This window comes from Caretta caretta, chromosome 7 (assembly GCF_965140235.1).
Source record: "Caretta caretta isolate rCarCar2 chromosome 7, rCarCar1.hap1, whole genome shotgun sequence".
NCBI lineage: Eukaryota > Metazoa > Chordata > Testudines > Cheloniidae > Caretta > Caretta caretta.
This window is the reverse complement of record NC_134212.1, coordinates 84,959,131-84,984,663: the sequence shown is the minus strand read 5'-3', so window position 1 is coordinate 84,984,663 and position 25,533 is coordinate 84,959,131. Positions and strand designations below refer to the sequence as shown.

General features: G+C 45.3%; 1 protein-coding gene across 1 annotated transcript in view; it reads left to right on the top strand.

Moving 5' to 3' along the window:
• ADAMTS14 (ADAM metallopeptidase with thrombospondin type 1 motif 14) overlaps nucleotides 1-24,535 on the top strand; it is a 106,702-nt gene extending 82,167 nt beyond the window's left edge. The window contains exons 13-22 of the mRNA XM_048858432.2: nucleotides 895-1,028; nucleotides 1,897-2,020; nucleotides 4,227-4,310; nucleotides 7,999-8,162; nucleotides 9,214-9,379; nucleotides 12,104-12,236; nucleotides 12,926-13,133; nucleotides 14,204-14,333; nucleotides 15,235-15,345; nucleotides 18,407-24,535. Of these exons, the coding sequence (XP_048714389.2) occupies nucleotides 895-1,028; nucleotides 1,897-2,020; nucleotides 4,227-4,310; nucleotides 7,999-8,162; nucleotides 9,214-9,379; nucleotides 12,104-12,236; nucleotides 12,926-13,133; nucleotides 14,204-14,333; nucleotides 15,235-15,345; nucleotides 18,407-19,035 (1,883 nt within the window). The 3' untranslated portion in view covers nucleotides 19,036-24,535. The remainder of the gene's footprint in view (nucleotides 1-894; nucleotides 1,029-1,896; nucleotides 2,021-4,226; nucleotides 4,311-7,998; nucleotides 8,163-9,213; nucleotides 9,380-12,103; nucleotides 12,237-12,925; nucleotides 13,134-14,203; nucleotides 14,334-15,234; nucleotides 15,346-18,406) is intronic.
• The last annotated feature ends 998 nt before the right edge of the window (nucleotides 24,536-25,533 follow it).

Here is a 25,533-nt window from a genome sequence, read left to right as displayed (position 1 = left end):
CACAAGTACCTGAAATACAACAGGAAAATGCTCTTTGCATTATCTGTGATATTGTCAGTAATTGCAGGGGAAATAAAACCCCTGCACCTAGATCCAGGCAAGCGAGAGGAGCAAAACTGATTTTCCTGTGCCACGGATATTCGTTAGTGCGGCCCATAGGTAGTTGCTCTGACCTACATCAGGGCTGGGGACAGTGAAGAAAAGCCAACAGAATCGGGGAGCCATAATCAGTGCTCTGATATCTCCCTCACTGTCTTTCACCAATAGGATCTGTGATACAGGAGAGAATCTGCTGCTTGTTTTAAACATAAATTTATCTGTCTGCACCTTTTTAGGTTGGATTTTTGTCACTGTTTTACAGTCTTTTCATAATGCTGTGTTGCTTTACAGTGCTGGACGATATGTTGTATTTGTAGCTGTTGTGGGACAAATTCTGTCCTCAGATATGCACAACTCTCATTGAATTAAAGGAATCAAGTGATTTTGTAGTACCAGCTGACTCAACGTGTTTGCAGTTGCGAGGATGTCAAAGGGACTTGACGTGCATATCTGCAGGCAGAATTTGGTATTTCACTACATAAACAATCATTTCAGATTTCAACAAAGTCTGAAAATTGTTTGCCCAATCATGTACTACTTAGATTATTTCATTTGCTCTGCCAGAGTCAAATCTTAATATGTTGTGGTGAACATCCACCTCCCTAAGTTTGTTGTAAGAGAATATAGAGTACCGAATGGCAAATGTAGGAGGGACTTAGAGACAAGAAGGGAATGGCTCTTGAGAACATTCTAATTCAAGATAGCGAGTTCCTCTTATTAAGATAGTTTTGTATTTTGTATTGACTCCATTTTGTTTCCATGAACATGGGTTTTTCAATATGTATTTTGCTGCAGATGCTCAGAAGTGTGAACTGATTTGTCAGTCAGAGGAAACAGGAGATGTGGTGTTCATGAACCAGGTGGTTCATGATGGTACCAGATGCAGCTACAGAGACCACTACAGTGCCTGTGTTCGGGGGGAGTGTGTGGTACGTATGTAACTAATCATTGGGTCTGGCAGTTTTTGCCTGTCCTCTATTCAAATGAGAGGAAGAGAGAGGGAACAAGCATGAACATTTCTGGAGTCAGTGGAATCTTAAACATTTTACATTTTTCATAGACTTTTTCATAGGAATCTAAAATTCCTTTCTAAACTGGAGCACTGTGTGAAGAGTAAGTAAAGCTTTAGGTGCACTGTTATTTACCCAGGCTTCCCTGGCACTCACAATGGTAAAGAAGCTGTGTGTGTGTAGGAGGCAATTCATATGCATTCAACTAGCAATGTGGGGAAGCCCGTTAAATACTTTCCGCTAGGTTCTGTTTATTTACTTCACACTGTTTTTGTAAACAGAGAATCAAGTGTGCCTGTAGAGGAGTGGCTGATTATAGTGGTGGATGGGCTAAGACTTCCATCCAAAGTTGGCACCCGAGTCTGCACAGTTCACCCCTATAGACTCTTTCTGAGGGAAGTAGGGGGACTTGGAGCTACCAGGTGGTGGTCAAGTGTAGCAGAGGATTGAAGCAGGACCACCCTGAAGGCTTACATCAGCCTAAAAGCTCCCTAGCACCATAAAAGAAGTAGGGCACATGATATCAGATCCATCTTCCCGTTTGTCATGGGGAGCAACTGCTAGTGAGAATGATTCACCAGCTGGCAGAGTTTTTTGTGAGGGTTTGCGCCGGAAAGTAATTACCATCTTCCCCTGCCATACACATCTGCACTGCTGTCATACTGCTGTAAGATTGGAGGGTGGCTAAAGCCCAGGATGAGCTATGAGGTGTGATGCCTGCCTTGCATTTTGAGGCTCTACATATGTGACCTTTTTAAAATCTCTTTCTCTCCCTCTTTGGTGACAGCATGTTGGATGTGACAAGGAAATTGGTTCTTTGAAGCAGGATGACAAGTGTGGTGTTTGTGGGGGTGACAATTCGCACTGCCGGACGGTGAAAGGGACCTTCATCAAATCCCCGAAGCAGCCAGGTGAGAGTCTGGCCCAGGAGTAGGGGAAGAGTGTTCATATTTTGGAAGTGATTGCTTTAATATACCTTTGCACGTAACAAATATAATCCATCTGTGGGCTAAAACCTCCTCTTAGTTCTGCCTGTGTAAACCTATTCTAGAGTATCTCTGTTGAAGTCCATTGGAATTACTACAGATTTACACGGGTGTCGCTGAAATGAGAAGTTGGCCCTACAGACAGAAGTACAACTACATCTCGTAGTTTATCATCAGTAGTAGTAGTAGTATTTATTTGTATTATTGTAATGCCTAGGAGCCCTAGTCATTGATGAGGACCCCATTGTGAGAAGCACAGCACAAACAGAACAGAAAGACCATTACAGAGCGATACTGCTGCTGAAATGAAGGCCATGTCTTTCTAGCCAGAAGTGTATCTACAGGCTCGGAGTGCTTGCTTATGTTGCCTCTGGACAACTGCACATTAGTCAATGGGCTTTTACATCCAGGTTTTGCATTTTGAAATGAAAAATAAATACCGAGAAAGAAGACTAGACCTTTGCCTTACTCTGCAGACCTTTGGCAAACAAAATGAAAGCCCAGAAATTTGATGTCCAGGTGCTGGTTCTGTGCTCAGATACGATGGTCGTCAGGTAGCGTATCTTTGCTGACTTCATTGGTGCTCTGCCGGTTGACATTTCCTGAGGATGTGCCCTCTATAACTGCCAAAGTGATAGCTCCGAACTGTGCTTGGTCTTCTGTTGATTGAGCAAGGACCGAATCATTTATTCAGTTAATTACAACAGCTTATTTATGGTATCTGTTTCTTTCTGCCTATCTATTATCTGTCAATTTATATGATTCAAGCTATTGCATCACCAGGCTAGACCGATGCAATGCACTGAAGGAGAAGACTACCCAGAAGTTACAGTTCTTACAGCACACGGTGGATTACCTGCTAAACCACACAAACTGGCACAACTGTATCATACCACTGCTTTCCCCCTTGTGCCAGGGGCCTGATCAAAAGCCAATTGAAATCAGTGGGAGACGTCCCATTGACGTCAGTGGGGCTTGGATCAGGTCCTGGTTGCCTATTGAGTTCAAGGTTGTGGTCCTCATCTACAAAGCCCTTGGTGCACTGGGGCCAGGCTATCTCAGCTACTGCTTCCCTGTCTGTGCCCATGTGTGGCAGCTTCATTTAGCTGACAGAGTCCAGGGCGTACCTTGTGAAGGTTATGGAGCTTGCTTCTGTTGTAAATCAGCCTGAGCCCCCAACCTTACCAACTTCAGTGCATGTTTCAAGACATACATCCTCATGTAGGTGTTTTGCTAACAGATGGGTGGAATCACACTGATGCCACTTGGAGTCTGACCCTTCAAGACACTATGAAGGAAGTGAGAAAGGATAGAGAGCTTTGCTGGGGGCACCACTTTGCATAAGAGTAGTCAAGATACTACAGTATCTTTAGCAATCCATGTGAAAATGTCTGTCTATTTAGCTGATATCTCACAGGGGTTAGGAGTAGGACAAAGTAGTGGAAAGGCAAGAGCCTTTCTATAGAAACATGGTGTTGCAAGAAGGGAGAGATGTGATAGGAGCAAGGAAGAGTGCAGGGGGTAGCCACAGAATGCTGGGAACCTGACCAGGAGATGAGAAGGATAATGCAATACTTTTGCAGGGGTGGGGTCATCAGAAAGAGAAAGATAGGAAGCTGCAAGGCTCTCATTGAAGTAAGATTTAGGGAGAAGAAGGGGAGCTAGGAGGCTGTTAGGCAAATCTTGGGGAGGTTTCAGGAGAGAAAACAGAGTTATGAGAGAACTGCAGAATGGGAGGGCAAACGACTCATGTTCATATACATTCTAGATAAGAATCCATATTTTTGGATGATTATCTGAATTGAATCACTGGATCTTTTGAATTTGACCCATAGTTAATAAAAACACACATTTCCTGTTAGCTCAGTAAACTGCCTCCTAGTGCTTTACTGTATTTATTATCTGCATAATTGGATTGGGGCTGATCTTGTGAACACAGTTATATAAAACCAGTCTTTTACCATTAGCAAAAACCTAAGGTAAATGCACCAACCAAAATGCTCTTCTCCATTTCCTTTCTCTCACTGAAGAATCCTGTGGTTTCAAAACCTAGTGGGAGTGTTCCACAGAATTTAAACTTGCCTGCTTTGCTATCAGTTTTGAGAATGCTTTACTTTTGTTTGATTTTCAGTGGGTGTTTTGAAAATGTTTGAGATTCCGGCTGGGGCCAGGTACATTCAGATAGAAGAGATGGAGCCGGCCTCCCATAGCATTGGTGAGTACTGAACAACCAGAGAGCACAGACAGACTCAGAGGTGGGTGTTAGCCAGTTTGGCCTAGTGTTGTTTAATCAAAGAAACCTTAAGACTTGGGTTCTCTAAAATAGATGTCAGGTTTCAGAGGAACAGCCGTGCTAGTCTGTATTCGCAAAAAGAAAAGGAGTACTTGTGGCACCTTAGAGACTAACCAATTTATTTGAGCATGAGCTTTCGTGAGCTACAGCTCACTTCATCGGATGCATACCGTGGAAACTGCAGCAGACTTTATATATACACAGAGAATATGAAACAATACCTCCTCCCACCCCACTGTCCTGCTGGTAATAGCTTATCTAAAGTGATCGTCAGGTTGGGCCATTTCCAGCACAAATCCAGGTTTTCTCACCCTCCACCCCCCCACACAAATTCACTCTCCTGCTGGTGATAGCCCATCCAAAGTGACAACTCTTTACACAATGTGCATGATAATCAAGTTGGGCCATTTCCTGCACAAATCCAGGTTCTCTCACCCCCTCACCCCCCTCCCAAAAACCACACACACAAACTCACTATCCTGCTGGTAATAGCTCATCCAAAGTGACCATTCTCCCTACAATGTGCATGATAATTAAGGTGGGCCATTTCCAGCACAAATCCAGGTTTTCTCACATCTCCCCCACCCCCATACACACACAAACTCACTCTCCTGCTGGTAATAGCTCATTCATGGATGAGCTATTACCAGCAGGAGAGTGAGTTTGTGTGTGTATGGGGGTGGGGGGGATGTGAGAAAACCTGGATTTGTGCTGGAAATGGCCCACCTTAATTATCATGCACATTGTAGGGAGAATGGTCACTTTGGATGAGCTATTACCAGCAGGATAGTGAGTTTGTGTGTGTGGTTTTTGGGAGGGGGGTGAGGGGGTGAGAGAACCTGGATTTGTGCAGGAAATGGCCCAACTTGATTATCATGCACATTGTGTAAAGAGTTGTCACTTTGGATGGGCTATCACCAGCAGGAGAGTGAATTTGTGTGGGGGGGTGGAGGGTGAGAAAACCTGGATTTGTGCTGGAAATGGCCCAACCTGATGATCACTTTAGATAAGCTATTACCAGCAGGACAGTGGGGTGGGAGGAGGTATTGTTTCATATTCTCTGTGTATATATAAAGTCTGCTGCAGTTTCCACGGTATGCATCCGATGAAGTGAGCTGTAGCTCACGAAAGCTCATGCTCAAATAAATTGGTTAGTCTCTAAGGTGCCACAAGTACTCCTTTTCTTTTTTCTAAAATAGATGTGGTAGTCACACTTTCAAAATGTGTATGGAAGTGCAAAGGGGCAGTTGCACACACAAAATATTTAGATGCATGGATAAAATGGGAAACTGAGTGCAAAAGGCTGATCACAGTAAAATGAGTAGCTCTCAGCCCACTTTCTTGCACAAACGTCAGAGAAGACTAACATTTGTTCTTATCACAGAACTACCAGACAATTTAGCCCAGTTCTGTCTGACTATCAGTTGCTGCTTAGGAGGAGCCTTGGAATGGAATAACAGAGGGTGGTGAAGAATTGAACTGTTTGGGCAGAATTGGGTGTGTGTCCTCAGGAGTGGAATAGCAAGGCGTGGTCCATGTCAGAATTGAGGTATGTTGGCAGGGCTGGCAGCAGAGGGCCAAAGAATTAGTACAACATTTGCCTTTGGTCATGGCTGGCGCTAGCCACTGGTTCCATTCCTTCACTTCCATGAGCACTAACAGTCAGCTGAAAAAAAAGAAAGTGTAGAGTCCTGGGGCCAAATCTTTGGGACGGGGCCTTCTGTGCCTGGTACAGTTTCAGAGGGGAAGGATGTTAAGGGGCAACCTTAATACCCATCCTACCCCACCCAGTCCTATGGCTGCTGGGTGCCAAGCCTGTCCTGCGGTGCATCTAAGAACATCCTTATGGCTGTTCTAAGCTGCACTGGCTGCTAATGGCTCCCAAGGGACCTTACAGCAACTGGGGATTGGCTAGATAGAGCAGCTCGCCAGCCACATCTTCCTATACCAGGAGCATAGGGGATAGTGTAGGAGCTGCTGTGCTGGCCCGAGGCCACTTGAGGATTTCTCCACACTAGGGGAAGCTCATGTATCTGGTTAAGCCAGGGAGGCACAGCGGGGCAACATCCTGGCCTTTAAGGTCTTCTATAGAGTGACCCTTCTGTTTCTCTTATTCCTCTCTGTTTAAAAGCACATTAGAGTGAGTGAGTATTTGTGTGTGTGCGTACGATTGAGAGAGAAAGTTACTTGAAAATGACCAAGGAGTTAAGCTGGAGTAGCTGTTCCCCAGCCTCTTGCATTTCAATTTGCAGCTTTCCTTTTCTGCTGTCTCCAAAATCCTTCTTAGTGAACCTTCCAGTGAAGCTGGCAAGTCGAGCTCTGCCTGTGTGATCCTGTAGTGAGAAATCACACAATATGCCTCTGTGTGAGGTATATTCTCAGAGGGCTGGGTCTTGAAGCCAAATCTCTTTCAGACATAGGAAGGGTGTGTATGTGTATGTGTGTTTTCTTTCTGCTCAGAAGACCATTAATTCAAAGGATGAGTTGGAATGTCAGGGGGATTGGTATGTCAGCAACACGGTCAAACCAGACTGTTTAGAGAAGATGAAGAGAGTTAATGTTAGGAAAGCAGGGGGACCCTGGAACAACTGGGAGGTGGGATGGAGGGAGTGTGATTCTCTTAAAGGGTGGGGAAATAAGAGATTCAGGCTGGAGAGGCATGGTGTGGAGCGTGGTCACTAGATTTTACACATTTAAAGGGTTATTCCCTGCCAAGGCCCCTTTCTTGATCACCAGCCCTACATGCACATGCCTGTTCATTCAATGGAATGTATCCAGGCTCTTCCATGAGCAGCTGCTCACAGCCTTGTTCTCTGCACCGCGGAGACAAGTGACACAAGGGCTGAAAAGGGACACTTTCATCTGCCTGTGTGTCCCCTTGAATTCTGGGCCTGAGGCCTCTGCCAGTGCCCCTCAGTTCCAACTGGCAGTACACTTTGCTATTCCAGTCGTGGGCCTTACACAGCTCTGCCAGTGCATCTCACTCTTGACCCACAGCACCTCTGCTATCTCCTTTTTGGGCCTCCTTGTACGTAGATTCCTAGGGGTGTTATCTTAAATGGTCGGTTTGTGATGTGGGCAAACCCATTTGACTTGCCATTTAAGCTACTATTTGAGCCCAGATGTTTTTCTGTAAAGATCTAGTGCATTAACCCATGGCACAGTCCAGACCTGCAGTCTCATCCTTTGAATAACATTACATTAACCTTTCTGATGTTTAGGCCACAATCGAAAGACTAATAGGACTTGCTTTGCTTACAGTCAATAGTATACAATTGCTAATATATAGGACTAGAGTTGCAGGTGCTGAGCGCTCATTTTGGCACCTAAACAAGAGCCAGATTTTCCCGTTTGCTCAGCTTCCAGCTGCTCCCACTGTGATACTTATGGCCAGATTTTCAAAAGACCAACCAGCTGAGCCTGAATTCTTTTTATGAATATCTGGTCTGTTATGAGGAATATTTTCACCATGAAGGTCTATCCATACAATTCCCATCTTTAGGGATTTCTTCTGATCAGTTAAATTCCCATGCATTATGCTCACAATTCATTTTTCTGTCCCTAAAAGTCTTTGACAGGGGAAAATTACTTTGTGAACTTCTTTTCCCAGCTGTTAAGAATCAAGCTACTGGAAACTTCATCCTTAATGCCAAAGCCAAGGAAGGCAAAAGCAAAACCTTCATTGAGATGGGCTTGGAGTGGGAATACACAATTGAGAATGGCAAGGAGAGCCTGAAAACCAGCGGCCCCCTGCATGAAGCAATCAGTGTGCTGGTGAGTCACACTGGCTTCTCCTCTGGAGAATCATTCAGTCATTCACTGAAGCAGAGCACACAGTGCAATCACTGTTACAAATGCTAGAAGAGACTGATATACAGTGTAGAATGGAGTGGCCGAATTTCATAGTGGAAGGACATAGGGCGTAAATCCTACAAAACTCTTAAAAGTTATTTTAAAAAGTGAAAGTAACTAGCCATAATCTAATATGATTAAGATACTTCAGGATGTGCAGAAATACACTATGAATGCACTTCTTAGAAGCCTGAATGTTTTTGACCTTGCATCTGACAATGTATAAAGGCATACGACCATAGCCTACCAATACACACCCTGTTCTGGCTTATCCCAGCATTAACGGGATCTAGATTCCCCATGCCTCCCTGGAAGAAAAGCTCATCCTCCCTGCCCCCCAATGTCTTGGAATACATGTTCACTTATTGATATTGAGTGTTACAAACAATGCTTCTATGCCTCTTCGTCTGTCTAAAGTTATAGTACAGGTTCCTATTTATGTAGATAAGGTAGAAAGTTCTGTGTATGAAGTCTAGAGTTTGAGCATATATTTTGATATGTCATGGGCATCTTCTGTACGTGTGCAGTGGTCCAATACAGAGTATGTTCTGTGAGTATTTTAGAATCCTTCCACTCAGGCTTGACAAAGCCCTAGCTGGGATCATTTAGTTGGGGATTGATCCTGCTTTGAGCAGGGGGTTGGACTAGATGACCTCCTGAGGTCCCTTCCAACCTCGATATTCTATGATTCATTTTAGATTAATTGAAATATTTTGAATGGATCAAGAGTTCTTCTTGTTAACTAAATGTTTTCTCTTTTCTACCTGTGGTACTTGTTTAATTTCTTCCTTGTTACTTTCTTCTTCTTTCTTTTCTTCTACTTTTCATGTTATGTGTCTATATGCTACATTGTCATTGTTTGCGTCCTCTTTAATTCCTCTCCTCCTTCCACTCTCACCCTTTCCCACAATTGCATTCTCTTTCTCTCTTCCTTGCTGCCTCTACACTGCCTTTGTTGTTTCTCTGATCACAGGTTATCCCAGAGGAAGATGAGTCCAAGAGCAGCCTGATGTATAAGTACATTATCCATGAAGACCTGCTGCCAGTGATTGGAAACAATAATGTCCTTCTTGAAGAGATGGATTCCTATGAGTGGGCCCTCAAGAGCTGGTCTCAGTGCTCAAAGGCTTGCGGAGGAGGTCTGTTTCTCTTTTATATGTCTGTTAAGTTGTAATACTCGGTCACATGTATGTTGCGGTCAGATTTCTTGGACCTGTAGGGCAGTATGAGTCAAAGTACCTCTGGTTTTTAGATATCCATATACTTTAATTACCTAATTCTCTATTCTTTAGCAATTCCAAGCCTTAAATTCCAGCATGCTTGGGGAGCCAATCTAACTTCCTTTGGCAGTACTCTGATATACTGCTTTATTTCTGAGTCTGGTTTGATGCATCATCTGATGCTCCCATTTGCTTAAGATTTCTGTGGCTTCTTAGAACCTGGGATTTACAAGATGATAATTTGAGTGTCACAGGGAGGTTGGCCTCTTTAGGAAGTTTTGGGGTGGTCCAATGCACTTGTGACATGTCAGCTGCTTCCCAATTGGATTTTAAGAGATGGGACCTGGGCCATATAAGTGGGAGAGCCTGACAACAGACCGGGTCAGTCAGGGGATTGGAAGGTGATAGCTGTCAGAGATCAGGAATCTGGAGGAGGTCTCCAGGGAAAGCTGAAAAGAGGGAGGGCTAGTTTGCTGACTTTCCTGAGCCAGAGAGCCAGTGCTGGGAGTCTGAAAAGGGCTGAGGGCCAAGAAGCCAATGGAGGGGCTAGCTTGCTGACCTTCCTGGGCCAGAGAGTTTCCATCTTTGCCAGAAAAGGCTGGAAACGGCTGAAGGCTGAAAGCAGTAGAGAGAGATACCTGCTGGCTCTCTGAGCCGGAGAGCTGAGCTGGAGAGCCAGGAAAGGACTTAAGACTGGGGGAGGTGCGGTGAGAGACACTGGAGCCATACTAGAAAGGTGAGCATGGTGAGAGACGTTGGAGCTGTACTGGAGAGCCTGAGTATGGTGAGAGATGATGGGACCATACTTGGTGTGTTCATAGACTATTGGGACTTGGAGACTGACTGTACTATTTGGACTGTGCTGGGGAATTCTGGATTATGGTTGTGGGGCTGTTGTTATGGTTTATGTGCACAGAGCTTTATTTGGTAATAAACTAACCCTGCAAAGGCTAGGTATCCTTGGAAAGTCTTTGTGCACTATTTCTGGGATGATCCACTGAAGGGGAAACAGGCATGTGCATGGCATGTGCTGCAGCATGACGCTGGAGGGCACCAAAGGGGCTGCCCCATGACAGTTATAAAGACCTTTGCAATTATTGCAGAGCATTCTCTGATGCAGCTCCACTCCAAATGCATGTCATATTTTTCAATATTTTTTTTAATTACACCTGCAGAAGTTTGAGTGGATATCTTTTGTGCACACAGAACAAGTAATTGTGCACACAGGTGCCATTTTTTATGTGTGAATGTTGGTTTTGCACAATCACAAGATGCACTAGCAATTTTTGTAATCTCACTTAAGGAGGATCTCTGAAAATGTAACCAGGTCTTTAAGTCAGGTTTCTGAAGCTTTGCTTAAAAGTACAGACCCAGGCTCTATACAAATGAAAATCATCTCACTGTTATTCTTACAGATTTGGGGAAGGGCCTAATCATAGCAAATTACAGAAATGGAAAGACCTGTAAGACCCAGTAACACTTCCACCTGTCATTGCTGGTTTGTTCCCTCCAGTACCTGGGTCATTCCCTACACTGAGAGACAGGAAGTGTGTGTGTCTGTGTGCAGGTTCTGGGGTGCTTGTTACCCAAATGAATGGATAAGACGCCACACTTACACAAGTTACCAAATCCTTATAGCTCCCGTTTCAAGGCAGGTGAAATCATAATAATTATGGATCAAATAAATGTAAACTCTATCCAGAGCATTGAAATAAATCAGTTTTTAAAAGTCAATGCAGATCTGATGGCTCCAGCTTGTCCGCATTTCCTTGTAACTGTGATTTTTAAAAAATAAATATTGGCATTTGGGAAGGTTTAGGGACTGGCAAAGATGGAACCGAAGTCCTTGTTTTAGCTACAAGCGGCTACAATATGACCTTCTCTTATATGTACTCCACCAATGAACATAATCCTGAGATGGAGGGACCACCCTCTTGAAGAGTGAATGGAAGCTCATGCTTCAGGCTAGCTTAGCCCAGACCTGGTCTTTTTGCAAGCAAATGTGACCAGTATGCCAAATTCTAACATTTTGGGTCTCTGTTGTGATGTGGATTCTTTTCTTTTCCATCAGGGGAAGTAAGCTCCAAACTAAGGCCCATCAAACTCTTTTCAATAGTCAAAAATTCACCAGAGCTCAGGGGCTCGTCTGCTTTGTGATCCCTGAGGGACCTTATGGCAGTGGCCTAAATTAGAGCTACTCTCTTGCACACTCACACTGTGTCTGAGCAGAATTGGATTGCAGTCAGGAATCTGGTCCTAGTTTTGCAGAGGTGAAATGGCATTTCCCATTGCTACATAGCAGCCAGCAACCATATGGGTCAGGCAGGAATATGGGAATGACTGGGGTATTCCAGACTGAGTAGCATTATATCACCACCACCTCCTTGTTGACTGCAAATATATTTGGTGCCTTTGTGTGTTTGTGTGTGTACAGCCTAGAGGAAGTATTATCTGGCTGCATTATGGCCCCTTGTATGACATGCTGAACTCCAAAGTTGGAGTGCAAAGTCATAGCAGAAAAGCAAGACGAGCTAATTAGGGGGATCCAACTAATGGTTATCAAGATGGAGTTCCAAACCAAGTTGTGTGTATACCTGTGATTCCCTTACTCCCTGTGTATTTTTCTTTCTGTGGTTCCTTCAGGCATCCAGTACACCAAGTATGGCTGTCGGAGGAAAAGCGATAACCGGATGGTGCATCGGAACTTCTGTGATAATGGCAAGAAACCCAAGCCAATCCGGAGGCGTTGTAACCCGCAGGAGTGCTCCCAGCCAGCGTGAGTTCTCCCCCCTACGATCATGACACTGTGCTGTGCCTGCATGAAGGTTCTCAGGGTTAAGGCAGGAGGCTCTGGTCATTTTCATTATTGGCGTTGATGTGAGAGCTAGCATGAGCAGCCTTTCTCCCTCCTCCTCCCAAGACAAAGAGGTGGAGGGATCCAAATATTGCAAAGAGTAAGTTGTTTTCTTTTAAATCCTCCCCTGATCCCACCCCCATCCTGAAAAGTACAAAAGGATAAAATCTTGGTGACCCAGTACTGTCCAAATAAGGCAGGAACACGTGCGAGGGAACTGACAATGACTTTAAGTCATGGAAGGCATAACTGTTCCTAATGGGTTATGCAGGCTGTCATAGAGGGACCAAGACAAACTTGCCATTGTTTGGCCTACTGGAGTCCAACACATTAGATCAGCAGAAAACCCAACTGTAAGGCTCAGAGAGACAGGTTCTCAGCTTCTGTAAATCAAGTAGCTCTACTGAGTTCAATGGAATGATCCTGGTTGACACCTGAGGAGGATTTGCTCCTTAATCTGTAGACTGTGCTACAGCTAGGAATATGAGCTTCCAGATCTCTTCTGAGGACTCTCAATCTCAAAGCTCCAGAAAGATAAGCCAATCAGAATCTGAAAAATCCAAATATTCTCCCCCTCAACCTGTTGACAGTGCTGTATTTTAATGATTCAGCTGGATGGCAGAGGAATGGGGAGCCTGCAGCAAGTCCTGTGGCAAGCTAGGAGTTCAGATAAGGGTGGTGCAGTGTGTCCAGCACCTCCTGAATGGCACGAACCGGACGGTACACACCAAATACTGCACAGGAGATCGACCGGACACACGCAGGGCCTGCAGCCGCTTGCCCTGTCCAGCCCAATGGAGGACAGGGGCCTGGTCCCAGGTGCGTGAGCCCAGGTTCTGCAATGCATACGATGTTGTATAGTAAAGCTTTTATTCCAAAGATCTGCAGATTACAATTCCAGTGTAATTGGTTGTTACCTGATTCAAAAACTCCAGAAAGCATGATCATCATACATCTCGAGAGCCTGCTGACTTGCAAAAGAACCTGCTTCACTACCATGGAAAACCCACCAATCTTTGGTGATTGGTGGCCAGTGGCCATGCTAAGTAGCTGGGGGTTAGCACTGAAACCTCCCTTATTCTGGTGGGAGCTGAGAGCGTTTTCACAGTCAGGAGGATATTTTTATACAGCACACACAGTGTAACATTATCTGGAGATATGTTTCACTCTTAAGTGCCTGATCCAAAGCCCAGTGAAGTCAACAGAAAGGTTTCCATTGAATTCCTTGGGCTTTGCATCAGGCCCAAGAGAACAAGGCGTGTGGAGGAACCCATTTGCTATGGGTTAATATAAATCACCTAGATAGCAAATGAATTCTATAGTGAACTAGATAATGACATAGACGGCAGGTGATATTATTGTTTGGGTTTGTAGGAAGACAAGAGAAAAGTAGCTTTCCATGTAGTCCCTTTTTAGAGGCAGACAGGGGTGTGTATATGTGGGCATGGTAATGCCTCTGTCCAGCCCAGAAGAAAGCTAAGTCATTGGTGGCAGAGTAGGGATGGGGGGCGGGGGGCGCTTATAATGGGTGACCAGTGGTATCAAAGCTAGGGGGAAATACTTGGTATTTAATTCACTTCAGTGCATTTGAGAAGCCAAACATTTCATCTCCTTCATGATATAGAGATGAAAGTCATTCTGGCTTGGAAGGTTAAGCAGTATCCAGCCAAGGGGACAAATTTCACCAGAGCCGGGAAGATCTCTATCCATTGGTCTGAATACTAATTTGTGTGTGTTTATATATATAGTCTTGCACATGTGTGCACACACACACAGAGTTCTTTTTGAAGCTCCTGGTAGCATGAGGTGCATTTCGATGTCTCCATCCCTGCTTTTTTCCCCTGGCACTGATAGGTGTATTTTTTCCCCTCCTTGGTGATTTGACACAGTGCTCAGTCAGCTGTGGAGAAGGCATCCAGCAGCGCCAGGTGGTGTGCAAGGCCAGTGACAATAGCATTGGGCAATGTGAAGATGAGAAACCAGAGACTGTCCATGTCTGCAAAATGGCAGCATGCCCAGGTGAGAGGAGCTGAAATGTCACTGGAGCAGACTCTCCTAGAGTCAGTCATGGAATCAAACTGAGAAATGGTCAGTGATGTGGTACAGGTTGGACTCCTTTGCATGTAGATCTATTCTACTGATGTGTAAGGCTATGGAGGGTGATATAGCTTACATGCCGAGGAGCAGAAGAAGGTATTACAAGATATAAGTTAAGGATTCAGGTTGTTCCTGAAAATCCACTTCCCTAGATACCGGTATTCACATATTCCCATTCGCTTCAATTTAAAACAGCCACTGTTACTGTCTTAGTAAAGTACCTGTGCTGTGCTGCTAACTGTACTAGTCAGTAAGCCCTGATGTTCCATCAGCTTCAGGGGAATGCTGATGAAACACTGGCAACACAGCTGAAGTGACCTTGAGGACCAGCAGGGAAAAATGTTAACAGACCAGACTGACATTACCAAAATGTATAGCACTCCTGGCCTTTCCAGTCTTCGTCCTTTCTTTAGGACCAAAGACCGTGTAAAATTTTCTGAGGATGTTGTGATGTATGAATAATTGATGGTTACGGTGAGACCATCAAATTTATTTTAATCCTTGGCCAAGATTTTTAACAGTGGTTTTGGATGCCTCAGTTTTGGGTGCCCAATCTAAGTTTCCTTACGAGGCCTAATTTTCAGAAAGCTGAGCACGGGCTCTCAGAAAATCAGGTCCCTTTTTAAGGTGGCTCAGGTTGCACACCCAAAAATTGAGGCACCCCAAAACCGATGTTACTTTAAAAAATCTTGAGGTGGGTCTCTAGAAGACAAGGGCTAGTGCAAGTAACCCTCCCCACCACACCTAGTCTCAAATTTTTTTGGAAATGCCTTTGTTGGGCTAATGTTTATGACTAAACTTTTTGGCCGTGATCTACCTACAGGAAAGCTACCAAGTATTGCAGCAAACACAGACACCAGTGATCATGTGACTCCGAAAGTACAGTGGGTACCCCAGGATGGGCCCAAAAATCCTGTTAATAAGATATCTTCAAGTAAGTTTCCACTTTTCCTAAGTTTGTCTCTTGGAGCAGAAGTTTCTTTACCTGCATTACATAGGAAGGGATTCTGCTATTAAATGTTTACAAGCCGCCCTCTTTCTCTTCCGTGACTGAAGTGGAAATAACTTAATGGAGGACACCATTTTTTGAAGGCTAGTGGAGACCTTTCTCAAAGGGAGATCAAAAGGTTAATGCTCCATAATGGACACCAGAAGAGAATACAAGATTAGTTTGGTTGCAGTCTGAAGTTGTCAAATGCTACCGTGCTAAGATGGGTGTGCTGGAAAATGTCCCACCATCTCCCTATTTCATGCTTAGTGAGATTGAAGTTAGACCACGTAGCAGGGTCTCAGTTGGTCCGCCCAGCCGCTGGGGGGCGGTGGAGAGCTACTGCCTCACCGAAAGGCCTTGGTCACACCTTTCTGTCGATGGGGAGTTAGCGGAGGGAGGTGTGCCGGCACGAGTCCGTGGCGCGCCCCTCAGGCAGGGGAGCGCCGGCACGCGTCCGTGGTCTTTATCGGGATTCTGCTACCTGAGGTGGGGTGGCCAGGGTAGGGGAACGCAGGACCACCTGACTCCACTGCGTTCCAGCCCAGGGCCCTGAGAGTGGCGGGAGGAGAGGGTCCCACCACTGGGTCAGCGGGGATCCGTCCGCAACATGCTGACCAAATACTGACTCACCACACTGTCCAGTTCTGCCCCTGGGCTACTTCCTACCCGGTCTCTCGAGTGGGTCCCTCTGGTTCCTCCAACTCGTCGGGATATTCAGCCACCAGTAGCCCCGGTAGCTCCTGCTAACCCTCAGTGTCGGGCTCCCTCTGGCTCAGGTCGCTGCCCAGCTCCTCCAGTTCTTTGAGGCACTCTGCGGCTGGCAGTCCTGGTAGCCCGAGTCCTTCCTCAAGGTCAGGTTTCCCCTGGTCCAGGGCCTCCCCTGGCTCGGCAGCAGGGTCTGCAGGGAACAGCCAGCAGTCTGTGTCTGTGTCTGTCTCCCTCCCTGGTGCTGCCCTCACTGGGCTAAGGGCCCCACCTTTTGTACTTCTGGTTCCACCCCTCCCCTTCCGGGGGGGTGGAGTAAGCTTGGCCTGGCCCCGCCCACTCAGGCTGAGAGAGTGGCTCTTTACCCTCTGGTTTGGAAGGAGGCCACCTTGGCTCCCTACAGACCACTAACACTGTTCTTTGTCCTTCCCTAAAGTCAGCATTCACCTGAGCTGCTTGTTCAGAAACCTGACCTTTGCGGCATTCTGTTCAAGTGTTAGAGGTTCCCTTCCCCATTTCTTCTCTTGCCACCCTCCCTGCTCCCTTCTGTGGGTTTTACAGTTGGAGGATGACCCAAACTCTCTTCTGAGTCTTTCCCTTGACAATTAAACAAGTCACTGAGGGTTCACTTTTGTATCTAACCCTGAAATTAGGGTGCCATCTAGTGGCCCTTGATATACAGTTGTAAGGATTTTCCTAGTATCAGAGGGGTAGCCGTGTTAGTCTGTATCCACAAAAACGAGGAGTCTGGTGGCACCTTAAAGACTTAACAGATTTATTTGAGCATAAGGTTTCTGTCCTTTGCCTCACCAATACTACCATTATGGATAAGAAATGTCATTTGCTAACTTTTGGAGTTTGCATTTAAAAGGATCCCTTGCGTTACATTTCTCTTTCACACAAATGTGGCCAAACGCCAGTATCGGTTTTGCCCGTGAATTCCCTTGTAAATATTGTCATTATTTTTTAAAGTCCTTGTGGTGATACAGAGAGCAGTGACACGTTGGGTCAGGTGGCCTTTTCCTAATCTTAGACATCTTGTGTTGTGGTAGGAAACTGGATAGCTACATGGACAGGGAATTAGTAACTTTTAAGTTATTTCAAATCTGATAGGGAGGTAGTCACAGGAAGTTATCATTTAATGGCCTCTCTGGGTTAAGCTGATAGTCCCATTCTATTAGTGGGCAAATGTCAACATCAGAAAATGATTCTAACAAATGACTTTCTTGTCATTTTTATCTGTTACTGCCAAAAGTATGCTAGATTCTTGTCTAGGTGTGAAGAAGACAAAGTCCCTGTCCCAGGCCCCAGTTCAGCAAGGCATGTTAACACATGCATACAGAGTAATTCCATTCAATTCAATGGGATTTATGCTAAAAATTATGCATGTTCTTAAGTACTTTGCTATATCAGTACTCCAAAGAAGTAGACATGAGAAGGATTAAGGGCCTGATCCAAAGCCCTTGGAATGCCTTCCACTGATTTCACTGGGCTTTGCATCAGGCCCTAAATGAGCCTGGAGTCTTTAATTAGCGTCTCATCTCTTAAGATGATTGTTCCTCAGAAGCATTGAGGCCTGTTGGCGTGGGGGAGCTTCCACTGCTGTTGATTTTACTTCTGTCCTGTCGGTGGGTGGATGTCTCCAGCAGCAATGTGACTCCAGCACCCACCACTCAACGCTAACGTCATCTAGTAAAGTTAAAACAATGGAGTCATTCGATTATCTTGGTTTGTAGTGACAATTGTAGCTGAAATGCCTGCCTTATTTGAACTGGTCTCTTAAAGGGGAAAGGGCCTACGTCCTATTACTAATCCCTTCAGCCAAACATTTCACCATTTTGGTTCATTTAAGAAAACATTTGTGCATCTTTGCACATCTTGATTTTATTAGGAAGTGGGAGTACCAAAGTACTGCAGAGAAGCAAGCTGTACCTTTGGTATGCACAGTCTTTCTAATAATAATAATAATTAATAATATTTTGTTACTTCTGTTACACCTTTCCTCTGAGGAGCTGAGTGCTTCCAACATGCCTGAAACCAGAAAGTCAAGATCTACAGATCAGAGAGGGCCACAGGAGAGTTCACAGTTTTCCATGCTTAAACCAAACCTTGAATTTGAAATTTGACCAATGCTAAACATGATGTAACACCAAGTGTAATATGGCATTTTACTCTGACAGCAGCTTTATGGGATAATTTTAAACCCATGTATGCAGTGATTTTGGATCGTATTTTGTGCACATTATTATTGTATGTCTGGTTATACTCACTAGCTTCTTTATAAATGTCTTTGTCACAGAAGAGCCTTGCCTTGGGGACAAGTCCATATTCTGTCAGATGGAAGTTCTGGCTCGCTACTGCTCCATCCCTGGCTACAACAAACTCTGTTGTGAGTCCTGTGGCAAAAAGGCCTCCACCACCAGCATGCCGCCCAGTGTAGACCAAAGTGCTTTAGAGACTGAAAGTCATGAGGGTGCTTTCTTTCCCAGCCCAGTCACACCACTGCCCTTTCATCCCACTGCCCGGCACCGCCCACATAGGATACAAGGCACAGCTGCCAAAGAGACAGATGCATCCCAAGCTGCTCACGTCCAGCTGTCCAGCACAGAAGGTTCAGCTTCCCATGGAACCTCTTGGGCTAATGCTGCGACCCAGTCTCGGGGCACTCCAGTCGATGATACTTCAAAAGTTGACACCTCAAGACCACTACCTCCTAGCCGGCAGGCTGCAGCAGGGCAGAGTTCTGGGGAACTCTGGGGCAGAACTGCCTTTCAGTGGTTCTCTCCAGCCTTGAACAAACCTGCCGGTGCACACAGCGAAAGTGATTCCTCTGTCCCCTCCCAGGGCATAGCACGACGGAGAAGGCATAATACTGGAACCAAGCAGCTGGGGAACAGTCTCAGGATCTCCTCCCCTGTTGTGACATGAAGTATTTTTCCAAAGTCTCTCTTGTCGACGGTTTACATGGGCAGAGCAGCTGAGTTTCCGAGCCACTTTCGGAAACGAATGAGACACAGAATTAAAAACCGAACGGAAGGCTACCGAAAAAATGGATTCATTTTTATGACTTTTCGGCAGTGGCACTTTTTCATTCTTTATTGGAATAATGAAAAAAGATCAGATCAAAGGAAGAAACAGAAGGAAGAAACAGCACAGGCCACTGGGTTGCAAATGAACCCCAAGCAGTGGCTGAGCCTGCATGGCTTGTGCAGCCAACCCCTGGTTACCTCAGAGAGTGGCTTGAATCAATCGGGCATTTCCTTCCAAGGTGCTACAAAGAGATTTTTCGAGCAATAAAACAAAAGGCAACAGAAAGGACCTTTTGACCCTCAGCTCAGTCCTCACTCACCTGCTGCTGTTATCCATGTGGCAAGGATCACAGTGGACTCTGAAATCCTGTTGGAAATGGTGCTGCAAATAGATTTTCTATTCTTAACCTCAGTGAAGAGCAGAGCAGGGGGCAAGGGAACAGCAGGCCAGATGGACTTGTACTCCATACATGTGGATAGGGAGACCCAGTTTCAAAAGCAGGGTCAGGGGAGGGGCTGTCAGCATCCTGACCCAGCTGGCAGAGGGATGGTACATGGCAGGGGTGTTTGGCTTCTTTGGGAGGGGGTGTGGTGGTCCTTGGACTGCACTTCGCTCACAACCTGTCTCCAGCTGCGTAGGGTGTCCTTTCAAGGTGGGCAGCCTGTGTTTGTGTCTGGAGGCCCTACGCAGTGAGGCAATGGCAAGGTCAGTCACCAGAGAAGGAGGCAGAAGTGGGGGAAGGAGGGTGGCATTAACCACAGAGAAAATGAGGGAATTCAGTACATAAATATGTTGCAGATTCCTGTGTTTGTGACAGAAGTGTGTTGCCTGAAGGTGCTGAGGAGAGCAGCCCCTGCGTAGAACAGTTTGGTTAGCGACGTGTGGCTCCCACAATGCACTTCTCTTCATTTGAAATTTTGGCTGTGGGGGCGTGTGCTTGTCCTTTAAAACTGTTCTATAAGGTGCTGTTTTGATTCCTGCTGAGACCCCATGAGTGGGTGGGTCCCAGAGCCCAGGTTCCAGCCTGAACACAAACATCTACACTGCAGTTAAACAGCCCTGTGGCCTGAGCCCTGTGAGCCCAAGTCAGCTGACACGGGCCAGCCACTGGTGTTCAATTGCAGTGTGGACATACCCATCTAGTCTGACTCTGTTCGTGCTCCCACTGAAGTCAATGGCAAAACTTCCACGAGCAGGATTGAGCCCAGTCAAGCAAGGTGCTGAACATCTCCTGAGAGGGCTGACTTCAGTGGGAGTTGAGAGCTCTCAGAAGATTGCAGCTGGCGTTCAGTGCTTTGCAGGAGCCAGGCCTAATCTGGACAAGATGGACACAAATAAGACAAGACAACAGTTCGGGCAAAGGCGGGTGAGGGACGATTGCAAATGAGAATAAGGTAGGCAAAATTGCTGGAATAGTAGGTGAGTTTGAAAGCGAGGCCATGCTTGGCAGACGGATGTTGAGACATTAGTCCAGCTGCAAATGCGTTCTCAAAAATACATTTTTCTGAAATTTGTGCTTACTGTGGGCTTACTTTTGCTCCCACGGAAATCAGTGACAAAATTCCCTGCTGTCTTCAGTGGGAGCAGGATTGTGCCCCTGTAGTTGTCACTAGTGCAGGAAAGAACGTGGGTCAGCTGATCTGCAGTATGCCCTCAGACTGTAGACTGCAAGCCTCATGGAGTGTTCACAGCTCAGTAAGCGTCAGATCCACCTCATGCCTCGTGTGAAGGGCTGGTCCAGACCTCCTCTTGACTTGGCTGCTGAGGAAGTCCAGCCCTTTGTAGGAGATGCCCAGCATCCAGAAGGTGTGGGGCCTAGATAATCTTCCTCTTGTGTCAGAGACTAGGACGCTCACTTGCCTCAAAAGGATGCTGTAAAGAGAAAGATATTGTTACCCCTTTTTGACCCGAGCAGCTAGTCAAATTTCAGGGCCATGGGGATGTTCCAGCTGGAAGTAACAATTGATGGAGTCTGCTATTTTCTGTGCTGCAATCTTGTTTATTTACAAGGAATGTGCAAAGCCCTGTTTCTCTGATCGCAGGAGGAATCAAGAGCAAAGGGACATTTCCTTAGCTTACTGCCCCAAGCCTCTTTAGCCAACAGCCCAAAAGCTTTTTCTCACTAGCTTTGTCCAGGATCACACTGTGCTCACGGGCTGTTGCTTGGCTTTCTTGATTTTTGCGTGCCTCTCTCTCTGTTCTTGTCTGTCTTTAGTTTCTGTGTGTTCTCCCTCTCTCCCCCAACTCAACCCCTCCACCTACACAATCCAAAACTCCTGAGTGGGCTCTGTTTGGCCTTGTTTTAAGTGTGGTTCCTTAAATGTCTCACAGCGATTTTAAGTGGAGGTCACATTCATATGTCAGTTGCATTGAGGTTTTAACTCAGCCCATAACAAGGTGTAATCCAGTCCATACGCATATATTGTTGGTTAGTGCTTTTAAGGCTTTAATTTTAAATGATATGTTTGCAAGAAGAAGAGCTCTATAATATGAATGAAGTGTACATACACCAAAGTGACAAAAGGGGTAGAAATGCTCAAAAAAACAATAATTTGTTAAACTAATGAAATCCTTTGGGGCCTTTTGGAAGGAATGGGGAGTAGTGAAAAATGGTTTGTTCTTTCTTTACTGCCTCTTACATTTTTATGTTTTTTACCTTCTGCATTGGAAGGCTTGCTGTGACATTTTAACCAAGGGCAAAAAATGCTGAGTGTCTGGGTTGGTAGTGACTCTCTGCACCCTCACAGGTGGCTGACAAGATGGGTAGGGAACTCTCTCTCTGAATCTGAGACAGGGGAGGGATAGCTGGGCTGCCCACGTGTTTTGGGCCTGAGGTGAGGTCACTGGCAGGCTCGGAACTCAGAGTCCCAGCTATATGCTTCTGAAGGCTACATTAAGTATTTAAAGGCCAGTGTAGTGCGGGAGACTTAGCCCAAGAAAAGGAAGCCATGGACAGAGTGTCTAGTTGGTACACTGTGCATGCTGTATCAATAATACCGGCCTGGTCTGTTGCAGCTGGTTAGTTTCTGTTGTAAGGAATTTGAAGCTATTGGAGATCAGATCAATCAGTCCCTGAATGCAAACTGCTTGTGACCCGCTGTCCCTCAGAGACACTTTATACTGGTGTATAAAATGGGTTTAGTGAAAGCAGAAACCTGATTGGTTTACAAAGGTTCATTTAATTCAGGGAGCTAGTGCAATTTCATGTCAGACCATCGCAGACCCCTTACCAAAATGTAAGAAACAAGCATTCTTAAAACAAACAACACATTTAAGGAAATGTAGTAACAGGATGTCTGTGATAGAGGCATGCAGGTTTCTGGAACCATCAGGGACCCTTTCATAGGTTTGCTGCAAACCTTGGGCCTAATTCTGGCAAGAGCTTCACCAATGTAAATCTGGAGTAACCTCACTGATTTTAATGGAGTCACTCCAGATTTACATTGGTGTAACAAATCAGAATCTGGCCCTTAGATAACTTCTTACTGCAAACTGCACACAACATTAGTGGCTTGTCCCTCTGATTGAAATATCATTATGAACTCTTTAAGGGAGTGCTTGAGTGTCAGTGTTTATTTATTATGCCAGAGATAATGCTTCATTTTGTGTGTTGTTTACTCTTTAAAGAGCATTCTTTTCTAAGACTTTCACCTGAAGCTTACAGCTCCCACCAAGGTACATTACCTAGATGGCAACACCCACTGGGACGAATGGGTTAGGAAATACCGCATCATGCTCCACAATTACTGTCTGTAGTCAGTGGTCATCCCTGATCAGTATTGTGAGCAGGTTTGAGTGCCAGAATGCCAGCAGCTCCACTGCAGCCCCAGCCTCTGGAGAGTTTGGGGTGGGGTAGGAACCGTTCTCCATCTCATCAACAACTACTCCCAGTGCACCAGCATGGCTAAGATCTGGAAACCTGTCACATGTGGAGTCAAACTGAGAGCCCTGACATCAGGGGGTGGGTGTGACACATTATATAAACATAGCACATAATTAATATAAATTATGCACTAAAACGTAGTCCATAATTGTGATGACTCACTGCATCAGCTCCAAAATCACAACGTGAACTAGTAACTTGTAGGCCACATCTGTTATGACATTTACTTTGAATCCACAGGGAAAAGCTGAGAGGAGGGAACTGTTCCCTGCTGGAGATGGTAACATGCATCTCTCCTGCTAGTTCTGTGGCCTGTGGCAACTCAATACAGTGTTGGGATTAAGATGAACATAGGCGGTTTTTCAGCTTTTTCCCCGTGAAGCAAAACTTTTCCCTCAAGCAGGTTCAACACGTTTGCTCTTTGCCTCTCACAAAACCTGTTTACTTCAAGCATTAAAAAATGATTGCTAACCATCATTGCTTGGGATGTCTCCAGAAAGCAGCACACGTGCAGGCCCTTGCACTCCACACACAACAGCTGTCCTAGGCATTGTACGAGTTCTGTATTGCAGCATCTAGGAGCAAGTCTTTATCTCAGGACTGGCTGAATAAGCACAGTCTATAGTAGTTTGTCCCTACTGTGAGCAGGAAGCTATAGGCTTAGCAGCTACACCAGTACACGGATTCCTGCCGCCTATGTTCCACAGTGCAGTATGTCAGATTTGGAAATTACCCCAAAGCCCTCACTCCCTGCAACATGACTGAGTGCTGTAGGATGGTGCTTCAAGAATCCTGGAACCCACTGGTACAACAATGGTTGTAAGATTGTGTGTGGATGTACCAAGAGAGTTCTGCAAAAGTATTAATGTTGCATGGACAAGCAACACAACAAACCAGTTGATGTGATTGATGTGCCTAAAATGGTTTTCTTGCGTAGTGTAGACAGATCTATAGTGAGTTGGGCATTTGTTTGATGTTGGTGAGATCCTAATACATACTTGGTTTGCAAACCCAGAGAAAACACTAGTCACCACCAGAGCTGGGCACAACAGTGAGACTCAAATTTATGTGAAGTAGGTGCAGTTTAAGGTCTTGCACAGGGATGTACCAGTGTCACAACAGCTAATGACACTGTGTATGGGGCAAGTCACATCACCAATCTCTCCATCCCACAGCAGTGAAGATTTGTCTCCCCGACCTCTGCCACTCCCACCCACAAGAAGATTGTATGTTGCAGCTGATACCTAACCGGGTGAGTGGAGCTGGGACTTGGGATAGTTTCCTATCTCCTCCTGGGCCGATGAACACGTCAAATCATTCCTGTGATGTAACCTTGTCCAGTGTTACGATGTGTAAAGTTTTGTACATATAAGATTCAGAGCTTTTTAATATTTATTAATTTTGTTGTTGGTGGGGTTTTTTTGAAACTCTTAATGTAAAAAATCCAGTCATTGCCCTCACCCTTTTCTGTTGGTTTATTTTTGAGGGCAGTGGGGGAAATATACCATGTGAATAATGCAACCTGTGTGTGATTATTGAGAAGTGGGTTGAGCAGTAGCAGGGGTCCTGGGTTCAGGAAGAATGATATGGGGAGGAGGGTTATAAAAGTGACTCCACTGCCTTGCACCTGTTTAAAGTGAGTATGCAGTACTGCTGAGTCTGGATTAGTGGAGTGTAACATCCAAAGAATGAGCTTTGTCCATATTTCTATCATTAGGGGACTGTGTTCAATAACCCTTTCCTCACCTCCAGTCCACCTCTCTGGCTGGGGTATAAATCAGAAGCACTATCAGTTAATTCAGGCTTTAAGGAGAACAGTATTTCATTTCTTTATTTAACTTCAACAAAACCGACACACACACTCCTGGCTGTGTCCCATGAAATCTTAGAGACATTTTGGCAATGTTTCTATTCAGTAAATGAGAGTGACCCAAGAAACACACAAACACACACACTTATAAATTAGCAAGCACACTGAAATGGCTGCAATAACTACATTTCATAAAAACCAGATGAGCCTGCTTGGTTCATGCAGTCTGACCCACTATTACAGTGTTTGGTTTTAATTATGTTTCATAGTTTCTGTGCAGTGAGACATGCGGCCATCTGTTCGGTGAGCAAAATGGGGATGGATTCATTCAAACAAACATCCCATTTCTAAGAAGGCCATGCTAGTTAAAGGGCCAGAAAAATTGCTCCCAGTGGTTTTAAGATTCTAATTTGGAGTAGTTAGTATGGTTTATCCTAGTTATAAATGTGTAGCAATGCAACCACTGGGAAATCCCATCTCATGGACAGATCATGACCTCTATTCACAGATTAGAATGTCACTGGAATCCAAGTGTATTTGTAACTCACTGCAATTCTATCTCTTTTCTCTGTACAGTTTAATTGTCAGGGCTCTGCCTTGATGGACAAAAAGTGTCTTACCTCATTCAACTTGGCTTAACATGATTGGAGAGCCCCATCAAGACCTAGGCTCGAATGTTTGAAGCCATGTTCCCTGGCCCTGT